Below are 12,130 nucleotides of genomic sequence, written 5' to 3' on the forward strand. Positions count from 1 at the left end.
TGGGTTGCCATCTGAGCTCTTGATATTCATACAAGTGGTTCTCTTTTCTCCAAAGGTTTCTTTAATTTTCCTGTAGATAGTATCTATCTTACTCCTAGTGAGATAAGCCTCTACATCCTTACATTTATCCTCTAGCCATCAATGCTTAGCCATTTTGCACTTTCTGTCGATCTCATTTTTGAGACGTTTGTATTCCTTTTGCCTGCTTCATCTACTGCATTTTTATATTTTCTCCTTTCATCAATTAAATTCAATATTTCTTCTGTTACCCAAGGATTTCTACTAGCCCTCGTCTTTTTACCTACTTGATCCTCGGCTGCCTTCACTACTTCATCCCTCAAAGCTACCCATTCTTCTTCTACTGTATTTCTTTCCCCCATTCCTGCCATTTGTTCCCTTACGCTCTCCCTGAAACTCTGTACAACCTCTGGTTCTTTCAGTTTATCCAGGTCCAATCTCCTTAAATTCCCACCTTTTTGCAGTTTCTTCAGTTTCATTCTACAGTTCATAACCAATAGATTGTGGTCAGAGTCCACATCCGCCCCTGGAAATGTCTTACAATTTAAAACCTCGTTCCTAAATCTCTGTCTTACCATTATATAATCTATCTGAAATCTGCCAGTATCTCCAGGCTTCTTCCATGTATACAACCTGCCCGATTAAGGGATCTGACATTCCACGCTCCGATCCGTAGAACGCCAGTTTTCTTTCTCTTGATAACGACGTCCTCTTGAGTAGTCCCCGCCCGGAGATCCGAATGGGGGACTATTTTACCGCCGGCCGCGGTGGTCTAGCGGTTCTAGGCGCTCAGTCCGGAGCCGCGCGACTGCTACGGTCGCAGGTTCGAATCCTGCCTCGGGCATGGATGTGTGTGATGTTCTTAGGTTAGTTAGGTTTAAGTAGTTCTAAGTTCTAGGGGACTGATGACCGTAGATGTTAAGTCCCATAGTGCTCAGAGCCATTTGAACCATTTTTTTTGACTATTTTACCTCCGGAATAGCAATGATTAAGTTGTGCTCTGTGCAAAATTCTACCAGGCGGCTTGCTCTTTCATTTCTTACCCCCAATCCATATTCACCTACTACGTTTCCTTCTCTCCCTTTTCCTACTGACGAATTCCAGTCACGCATGACTATTAAGTTTTCGTCTCCCTTCACTATCTGAATAATTTCTTTTCTTTCGTCATACATTCTTCAATTTCTTCGTCTTCTGCAGAGCTAGTTGGCATATAAACTTGTACTACTGTAGTAGGCGTGGGCTTCGTGTCTATCGTGGCCACAATAATGCGTTCACTATGCTGTTTGTAGTAGCTTACCCGCATTCCTGTTTTTTTATTCATTATTAAACCTATTCCTGCATTACCCCTATTTGACTTTGTATTTATAACCCTGTATTCGCCTGACCAAAAGTCTTGTTCCTCCTGCCACCGAACTTCACTAATTCCCACTATATCTAACTTTAACCTATCCATTTCCCTTTTTAAATTTTCTAACCTACCTGCCCGATTAAGGGATCTGACATTCCACGCTCCGATCCGTAGAACGCCAGTTTTCTTTCTCTTGATAACGACGTCCTCTTGAGTACAGTAAAGCTGCATGCCGTCGGGAAAAATTTGGTCGGATCGTCTTCCATTGTTTGAGCTCAGTTTTACTGTTTCAAGTAGGGCTGTGTTGGACCGCGACAGTTCGGGAAATCACGCGTTTTGTTTGCTCTTTTGATCGGCCGACGATATTTGTATACCGTGTATATTAAAAATATACATATAGTCTATGCCCGCCCATATATTCATTAGGGGATCGTGTACAAATTTGATGTAAATTATCGAATAATTTCTAGAGATTTTTGGTAAAAGCTGTTCCCATTTACACATTACACACATATAACTTTCACGTCAGATCACGTAATCTTGTGTAGACAGTTATCTTCCTTTGGTCTTCAAGATGAAGTGTGCAAAATTTAATCAAGATTGGAATAAAATTGTAGATTTGTATGAATTACAATCAAACACAGACGCTCTTCTTCGTATATATGATTTAGCAAATTTCTCTTTTAGATAACTGCTTTCCTTGCCATTACTGGTCTACATATTTTATGTTCTTTGCTTCTACCATCATCAGTTATTTTTCAGACCAAAAAAATGCTCACTCATTCTATGAGAGGCGTTCCAAGGTAATGCAACACATTTAGGTTCAAAAAGAAAATGCGGAATTTCTTGCGGAACGTCGTGGAATATTCCCGCTTCAGTCTTTGTAGTTTATGAAGTTCCCGTAGATCGCGGCGCTATACGTAGCCTTGAAAATGACATCTGTAACTGAGGTGCGTCCGAAACAGAGAGCTGTCATGCGGGCGCTGTCGATTAAGTTTCTTTTGGCGGAAGAACAGAGTATTGCAGATATTCATAGACGGAGACCTGGCAGTGAACAAAAGCACGGTGAGTCGTTGGCCGAGGCGTCTGTCATCATCGTAACAAGGGCGCGGAACCCTATTTGATCTCCCCCGTACCGGCTGGGCGCACACAGCTGTAACTCCTGCAATGTTGGAACGTGGGGGCACTGTCATTCCAGGTGATCGGCGGATCACAATCAAACTCCTCGCTGCACAACTGGGCATCTCTGTTGGTAGTTTTTGAAACTGTTTGCCTCATCTGTCCCTAGGGTTACACACTACTTAATCTAACATAAACTAACTTACGCTAAGGACGGCGCCAGATCGGTCTGACGGAGGAGATAGAGAAGATCCAAAGAAGAGCGGCGCGTTTCGTCACAGGGTTATTTGGTAACCGTGATAGCGTTACGGAGATGTTTAATAAACTCAAGTGGCAGATTCTGCAAGAGAGGCGCTCTGCATCGCGGTGTAGCTTGCTCACCAGGTTTCGAGAGGGTGCGTTTCTGGATGAGGTATCGAATATATTGCTTCCCCCTACTTATACCTCCCGAGGAGATCACGAATATAAAATTAGAGAGATTAGAGCGCGCACGGAGGCTTTCAGACAGTCGTTCTTCCCGCGAACCATACGCGACTGGAACAGGAAAGGGAGGTAATGACAGTGGCACGTAAAGTGCCCTCCGCCACACACCGTTGGGTGGCTTGCGGAGTATCAATGTAGATGTAGATGTAGATGTAGACATGCCCGTGGGAGGCGTCGAACCTCCGACGGGAGGATCCGCGCGAACTGTGGCAAGGTGCCACTGACCGCGCGGCTCTGACACAGCCGCCCACCAGTGGGGGTTTCAAAAGTTCGTTCCCGTTGGGTTCCTCGCCGCCTAGTAAAAAGATCATAAAGAGCCAGGAAGGACCATATGTGCGGATGTGCTTGAGCGTTCCAGGCTGATCGTCGCGTAAGGTCGTAGCATTGAACGGAGATTATGTTGAAAATCAGGGTTTTGTAGCAAAAAGAGTGGGGAATAATATAATTTAATGGAATCCTAAATGAAACCAACCTGATTTGAATAAAAAAAATATTGCGTTATTAGTGAACGTCTTTTGTAAATTGAAGACAGGAACGCACGGTATGCGCAAAACGGCTGTAACGACAATACTTGAGGAAATTTTGATATAATGTCATTTTAAAATTTCTTTTGATATGTGTTAAAAACATCTTTGCGTTCGTTCAGTTCTCACTCAAACGGCTCTGAGCACTATGGGACTTAACATCTGAGGTCTTCGGTCCCCTAGACGTTGAACTACTTAAATCTAACAAATCTAAGGACATCACACACATCCATGCCCGAGGCAGGATTCGAACCTGCAACCGTAGCAGCAGCGCTGTTCCGGACTGAAGCGCCTAGAATCACTCGCCCACAATGGCCGGCAGTTCTTACTCACCACAAGGCAACAGACAGATGGTATTCTGTTATGTGAAATCAACCATACTGCTTTTAGTTGCTGTGTTAGAAACGCTTGAAATAATATAGTAAACATTACGATAAACAAAAAAACCCAAATTAGTATTTATGCTGATGTAGTCGTGATAGAAGTAATCTTGAAAGCATAAGTAATTAAATGAATAAATTTAATGAAGTTATTGTGATTTACATTTGGAATATAGAAATACAATAGTTGAAAGAATTTCCTTGTAACAGCTCAGGTAAGGATGTTAAGGATTAGAAAACGACATTGGTGTTGAGAATGATAGTTTGTGCCCGACGACGGATGGGCTGGGCAGGAGGAACTTCAGAGTTTGCCGCTGCCGCTAGGTAGCCGCGCGCCAGTCACAGTCGTATCTGGGCAACGAGGATCTGCCACAGCTTGAACAGCAGCAGTGCGCTCCCTGTGGCGACCAGTGTCTGGTTCACGACGACTAACCTGAAACAGTTCATTACGACGACATGTATTTATAAAGAATACTATCATATAAGCAGTCTGTACAGGGTGGTCCATTGATCGTGACCGGGCCAAATATCTCACGAAATAAGCGTCAAACGCATAAACTACAAAGAACGAAAATTGTCTAGCTTGAAGGGGGAATCCAGATGGCGCTATGGATGGCCCGCTAGATGGCGCTGCCATAGGTCAAACGGATATCAACTGCGTTTTTTTAAAATAGGAACCCCCATTTTTATTATATATTCCTGTAGTACGTAAAGAAATATGAGTGTTTTAGTTGGACCACTTTTTTCGCTTTGTGATAGATGGCGCTGTAATAGTCACATACGTATAAGTACGTGGATCCGCGCAAATTTCCGCCAGTGCGGACGGTATTTGCTTCGTGATACATTAGTGTTCAGCCACATGTGAAACGTCAACCACGACCTGCAACAAATGATGTTGCCCAAGTAGGTGTTTTAGCTGCTGTCGCGGATAATCCGCACATCAGTAGCAGACAAATTGCGCGAGAATTGGAAATCTCAAAAACGTCGGTGTTGAGACTGCTACATCAGCATCGATTGCACCCGTACCATATTTCTGTGCAACAGGAATTGCATGGCAACGACTTTGAACGTCGTGTATAACTCTGCCACTGGGCACAAGAGAAATTACGGCCGATGACAGATTTTTTGCATGCGTTCTATTCAGCGACGAAACGTCATTCACCAACAGCGGTTACGAAAACCGGCATAATATACGCTATTCGGCAACGGAAAATCCACGATGGCTGCGATGTTCTACCGATGTTACTACAAGATGTTTCACTGCATGACAAAAAAGGCTATGTACTTCCAACATGATGGATGTCTGGCACATAGCTCGCGTGCGGTTGAAGCGGTATTGGTCGTTGAAGCACCGACAACGCCTGACAACATGCGTCAGCGAATTGTCAGTGCATGTGCGAACATTACGGAAGGCGAACTGCTCGCTGTTGAGAGGAATGTCGTTACACGTATTGTCAAATGCACTGAGGTTGACAGACGTCAAATTGCTTCAAATGGCTCTGAGCACTATGCGACTCAACTTCTGAGGTCATCAGTCGCCTAGAACTTAGAACTAATTAAACCTAACTAACCTACGGACATCACACACATCCATGCCCGTGGCAGGATTCGAACCTGCGACCGTAGCGGTCGCACGGCTCCAGACTGTAGCGCCGAGAACCGCACGGCCACTCCGGCCGGCCGACAGACATCATTTTGAGCATTTATTGCATTAATGTGGTATTTACAGATAATCACGGTGTAACAGCATGCGTTCTCAGAATTGATTAGTTCACAAAGGTATATGTATCACCTTGGAACAACCGAAATAATATGTTCAAACGTACCTACGTTCTGTATTTTAATTTAAAGAACCTACCTGTTACCAACTGTTCCTCTAAAATTGTGAGGCATATGTTTGTGACTATTACAGCGGCATCTATCACAAAGCGAAAAAAATGGTTCAACTAAAACATTCTTATTTTTTTACGTGCTACACGAATATGTAATAAAAAATGAGGGTTCCTATTTTAAAAAACGCAGTTGATATCCGTTTGACATATGGCAGCGCCATCTAGCGGGCCAACCATAGCGCCATCTGGTTTTCCCCTTCAAGCTAGACAAGTTTCGTTCTTTGTAGTTTTTCGTTTGACGCTTATTTCGTGAGATATTTGGACCGGTCACGACCAATGGACCACCCTGTATGATAGGCGGAAACTTCCAATGGTCGGCTAACTGATGGTGCGTCGCAGTTAGAACATAGAAGGGAATAAGTTTTTCTTGAGATTCAGTTTCTGTAGTTACCTAAGATGTGGTATGCATATAGATCCTGTAAGTTCCGCCGAGCACTAATATCATTGTGGGCGGGACATTAAACACCAATATTTGTTCATTTCTTTTCGAAGAACCATCCTTACGTGTTACTTCGTTCGCAAAAGTACTAATTACATCCGCAAGACATAATACTCGGTTACTTACGAAAATAGCTAACTAAAAACTTAAAAAATTATACTTCAGAGGCACTAAATTTGGTTACTGATTGACAGTTAGAATGACTAATGAGAGATGAAGAAATTACCAGCCATTAAAAACTTCAATAGTATTTGACCTCACATTCATGGTGTAGATAGAAACAAGTCTCACAGTAACAACACACACGTTCATCAGTTGTCAAGTTTGCTTACTATTCCGCCAGCAGGCCTTGGCCAATCACAAATGTGGCAGAGATTGTAGTAGGAATGTGCGCACGCTGTTTAATGCCTGAGATTAACTTTCATAGCTTCATATTTGGAGTTAATTATAATGACGAAAAATAGAGACTGAGGGAACAGTTGGAGTTTTAATTTAACAATTCCCATCAACGATGTACGAGGTGCGATTGAAAAGTTTTACTACACCGTGGTTCAGGTCGAAAAAAAATCGATTTTCGATTTTCATCATATTTCGATAGATTAAGTTTTTATTTAGGTACTCTGAAGAGGATTTTGCTGAAAAAATCTTTTTCGAGCATTTAAAGAGCATTTTCCTACCACGTGTATTTATGTGGCACACCCACTTTTCTGTCACCCACTGTCAATTCTGAGCCATATGGAGATGCCATTATTAGCAAAATAAAATGTGCAGGCCATGTTCAAAAATGTTTGGGAACAGGCTGAGAAAAATAACTGTTGATATCAGAGGAAAGCTGTTGACTGGACAGGGTCAGTTAACTAAAACTGGAATAGAAAACTTGCAGGTATAGTATGGGCAGGAAATTGGGAGAAATAAAGAAAATCAGGAGGCAATGAAGAGAGATGTTTGGGCCATATTCTTCCATAAGTCCTCTACTGATGATAAGCCATGTCATGGATTGTGTCCATTAGGAGAAAATTCGAGGTGCAAATACAATAGGACTCAAGCAACTGGAGAATCTTATTCTCTCCAGCATTCTCTTCCTGCTGCTGTTATTACAGCAAGTAAACCTATTTTCAGAGACTTGGCTCATCCTAACCTTCTAAGGAAATGTTTGCATGGGCAGGCACAGAACCCAAATGAATGTTTCAACAGCATTATTTGGAACCGCCTTCCTAAAACTGTTTTTGTAGGCATGCATACAATAAAACTAGGAGTTCATGATGCTGTTATTACATTCAGTTGTGGTAATATTGGAAAGTGTTCGGTATTGTAAAAGCTGGGAATTAATTCTGGTGAAAATATGATCACTGAGCTGCAACATTGCGATAAAATGAGAATAGCCGATGCAGACAGGTCTCCATCTAATATGGCCAAGAAAGCAAGACAAACATCCAAGAAGGTGAAAAAAAAGCTGAAAGAACTGTTAGGGGCCAAAGAAGGGGCCGTCACATGCAGCAGACAATTTTAATTAACTGTAAGTAACAAATTTCAAAGGTTTTTCCTTTAAAGTCAATTTCCCACAAACTAAAATTTTCAGTACATATGCTCCATTATATCAGAAACTATCATAGATAAATGAATGAAATGTTCAAAGAGTGTGCATAACATAAAAACTCACCGGTGGTACTACAGTAATTAATATTCCCCCATTAGGAAGTTCACAAAAAATATTTTCTGCAGAAAAAAGTTAATATTTTTTGTTAATAATTTAAAAAAGTATTTCTTAAAACCTATAAAATGGATAAAGTAGATTTTAGTACAGTTGACTATATTAGAATCATGTAACATACAGTAAAAATATTAAGGTCCTGCATTAAATAGTTTTTTCAGAAATAGGTCAAATGGTTCAAATGGCTCTGAGCACTATGGGACTCAACTGCTGAGGTCATTAGTCCCCTAGAACTTAGAACTAGTTAAACCTAACTAACCTAAGGACATCACAAACATCCATGCCCGAGGCAGGATTCGAACCTGCGACCGTAGCGGTCTTGCGGTTCCAGACTGCAGCGCCTTTAACCGCACGGCCACTTTGGCCGGCAGATAGGTCAAATACTTGCATAAATTAACATGGGTTTGATAGTCAGGGTGTGGTCCCCTTAAGAATGGGCTTGTAACTGTACAATGGTGGTACTGACATGCTACTGTGATGCATCTCCTTCAAAATAGTCCCCTTCTTACTGAACACACCGACTCCAACAGTGTTTCCACTTTTTTAAACGTTCCTGGAAATTTTTCCTTAGGTATGTTAAGGACGCTCTCCGTATTTGCCTGGATGTCCTCAATCGAGTCAAATCGCTTCCCTTTCAGTGAAAATTTCAGTTTAGGAAACAGGTAGAAGTCCGCAGGATCAAAATCAGGGGAATATGGCGGTTGTGGAAGCTTAGGAATTTTGAATTTGGTCAAAAATTCAACGATGGAAGAGGCACGATGAGCCGCAGCATCGTTATGGTGTAGCACCCAACTCCTGTCTTTCCACAATGCAGGCCTTTTCGTCCACACCTTTTCATGCAAACGGTCAAGTACACATTTGCAGTTTTCCTGGTTAATTGTCTGTCCTCCAGGTGTAAATTCATGATCGACAGTACCAGTGGATTCAAAGAAAGTTACCAACATTGTCTTCACCTTCGACCGACTTTGCCGTGCTTTTTTCTGTCATGGTGAACCTGAAGTCTTCCTCTGCGAAGACTGCACTTTGGTTTCAGGATCATACCCATATAACCACAATTTGACATCTTTGATTACCCTATTTAACACATGTGGGTCATTTTTAGTCCAATGAATCAGCTCTTGGCACACTTCAAGCCGGTATTGTCTCTGGTCACTTGACAACACTTTTAGAATGAATTTCGTGGACCGCTACGGTCGCAGGTTCGATTCCTGCCTCGGGCATGGATGTGTGTGATGTCCGTAGCTTAGTTAGGTTTAAGTAGTTCTAGGTTCTAGGGGACTGATGACCTCAGAAGTTAAGTCGCATAGTGCTCAGAGCCATTTGAACTATTTTGATTTGAATTTGGTGGACACTCGGCACCTGTTCAGATCTTCAGTTAAAATTGACTGAACTGCATAGAAACTTAAGTTCATCAGCCGTGTCCCTAATTGTAAGTCTATGATCGGAGCACACTAAGTTGAGAACTTTCGCAACGTTTTCATTCGTTTTTGAGGTGGAAGGATGGCCGTACCCGCAGTTCATCTTGAAATGATTTGTGGCCATATTAAATCTGTTGCCCCAGACAAAAAACATTTGACAGGCTCATACAATTATCTCCAAAGGCTATTTTTAGTAGTTCGTAAGTCTCAGAAGCAGATTTCAGAGTTTTAAAACAAAATTTCACACTAACTCGTTGTTCCGTTTTTACGTACATTTTCACGCAGACAGAATCCGGCAACAAGCTCTAACATACCCGCAGCCAACCAGCTGTCACAACGAACTGAACAAAGAAAACGCAGTTTCCTGTCAGAGGGCGTTCAAGGACAAGGTAATGACTCATTCCCCAACTCTGTGTACCTCCCTGCCAAACCCATAAGCAGTAGCGGATCCATTCTTAAAACGTTCCAATCAAAAAAATGGTTTAAATGGCTCTGAACACTATGGGACTTAACATCTGAGGTCATCAGTTCCCTAGAACTTAGAACTACTTAAACCTAACTAACCTAAGGACTTCACACACATCCATGCCTGAGGCAGGTTTCGAACCTGCGACCGTAGCAGTCGCGCGGTTCCGGACTGAAGCGCCTAGAACCGCTCGGTCACCACGGCCGGCTTTCCAATAACACCTCGACATCGTTGTTAGAGACATAGTATTACGCTTGGAATTTAAATAAACAATGTTCAGTACATACTTTTGTGCCTCTGAAAGCTTACTTTTTATATCGGTTTTTCAAATGGTTCAAATGGCTCTGAGCGCCATGGGACTTAACTTCTGAATCATCAGTCCCCTAGAACTTAGAACTACTTAAACCTAACTAACCTAAGGACATCACACACATCCATGCCCGAGGAAGGATTCGAACCTGCGACCGTAGCGGTAGCACGGTTCCAGACTGTAGCGCCTAGAAACGCTCGGCCACCTCGGCCGGCTATCGGTTTTTCACATAAGTCTCCGGATTCTGGCGTTAGAAATGTCTGGCGGAAACTGGTGTTCTACATCTACATCTACGAAAATAGTCCACAAGCCACCGTACAGCGTTTGGGGGAGGGTACCTTGTACTACTCAAAGCCATTTCTTTTCCTGTTCCACTCGCTAATAGTGCGAGAGAAAAACGACTATCTATATGTTTCCGTGTAACACCTAATTTCTCGTGTGTTATTTTCGTGGCCCTTACGAGCAGTGTTTGTTGGCGGATGTATAATCGTCTAGCATTCAGCTTCAAATGCCGGTTCTCTAAAGTTAGAACGTCGTCTTCCCACCAGGATTCGCATTAAAGCATCTGTTCGAACCTATCGGTAACAAACCTAGCAGCCCGTCTATGAATCGTTTCGATGTCCTCTTGAATCCGACCTGGTACGGATCCCAAACACTCGAGAAGTATTCAAGAGTAGGTTCACCAGTGTCATATACGAGGTCTCCTTAACAGATGAACCACACTTTCCTAAAATTCTCCCAGTAAACCGAATTTGACCATTTGCTTTCCCTACGATAGTCCTCGCATGATCGTTCCATTTAGTATCGCCTCGCATCGTTACGCCCAGATATTTACATAACATCAGGAAGGACACTAGTAATTCTGTATCCGAACATTACTAGTTTATTTTTCATACTCATCCGCATTAACTTACATTTTTCTACGTTTACAGCTAGCTGCCATTCATCACACCAACTAGAAATTTGGTCTAAGTCATCGTGTATCCTCTCACTGTCACTTCCTGGTCAACTAACGCCCGCAAACTGCCGCCCACCCTGTTCGCCAAATCATTTGTATATACAGAGAGGAACAGCGGTCCTATCACACTCCTGACGATACAGTTGTCTCTGATAAACAGTCGCCGTTGAGGACAACATACTAGGTTCTATAAATTAAATAGTCTTCGAGCCACTCAAGTATCTGTGAACCTATTCCATATGTTCATATCTTCGTTAACAGCCTACAATGGGGCAGTGTGTCAAATGCTTTCCGGACATATAGAAATATGGAATCTGCCTTTTACCCTTCACCAATAGTTTGTGGTATATCGTGTGAGAAAACGGCAAGCTGAGTTTCGCAGGAGTGATATTTTCTAAAACTATGCTTCTCTGTCTCAAGAAAATGTAGTATGTTGTAGCTGAGATTCTCCAGCAAAGTGAAGTTGGGGATATTGGTCTGTAACTTTGCGGATCAGTTCTTTTACCCTTTCTTATATACAGCAGTTACCGGCGCTCTTTTCCAATCTCTTGGGAGTTTGAGCTGGGCGAGAAGATTCGATAAACGCAAAGTAAGTAAGGCGCCAGTGCCGTATTCATCGATCTCGTTATGAAGCTGATGATGTCTGGTTCAGCATCTATTCACTTAGGTGGTGTTTCGACCACTGTACTCTTCTATTAACTATTGACGGAAACATCTTGTCTCTGTATTTCAAATCAGGGTGTACATAGTTGATCATTCAGGATAAATTGATGTCTATTGTACACCGTTGTTTGGTTTTTTATTCGCATTCAGCAGCTTGTTCATGGACAATCACAGTTTATTTACAGCTCTCGCACAGTTCACATTGCCTCGATCAGAGCTTCACAGTGAACGTGCCCAGCGAGCAGACAGTGAACGCAGGTACTCGTGTCGCGCGCTGTCTGTCCCCCTCTCCCTCCCTCCCCTCCCCCCTCCCCATCGCCACAGGGAACAGGTCGGGCAGCCTTTTGAAGACTTGTATAAACGAGAAAATCGATCCTGAGGGAAATGCTTGGAGAAATCTA

General features: G+C 42.7%; 1 protein-coding gene across 2 annotated transcripts in view; it reads right to left on the bottom strand.

Annotated features, from left to right (window-relative positions):
* Window positions 1-3,991: 3,991 nt before the first annotated feature.
* The window catches only part of LOC124711793 (fatty acyl-CoA reductase 1-like), a 229,908-nt gene continuing 221,769 nt past the window's right edge, over window positions 3,992-12,130 (bottom strand). For both annotated transcript variants that reach the window (XM_047242013.1, XM_047242014.1), the window contains exon 9: window positions 3,992-4,305. In XM_047242013.1, coding sequence (XP_047097969.1) covers window positions 4,212-4,305 — 94 coding nt within the window. In that variant the 3' untranslated portion in view covers window positions 3,992-4,211. The remainder of the gene's footprint in view (window positions 4,306-12,130) is intronic.

The sequence above is a fragment of the Schistocerca piceifrons genome, chromosome 8 (genome assembly GCF_021461385.2).
Source record: "Schistocerca piceifrons isolate TAMUIC-IGC-003096 chromosome 8, iqSchPice1.1, whole genome shotgun sequence".
NCBI lineage: Eukaryota > Metazoa > Arthropoda > Insecta > Orthoptera > Acrididae > Schistocerca > Schistocerca piceifrons.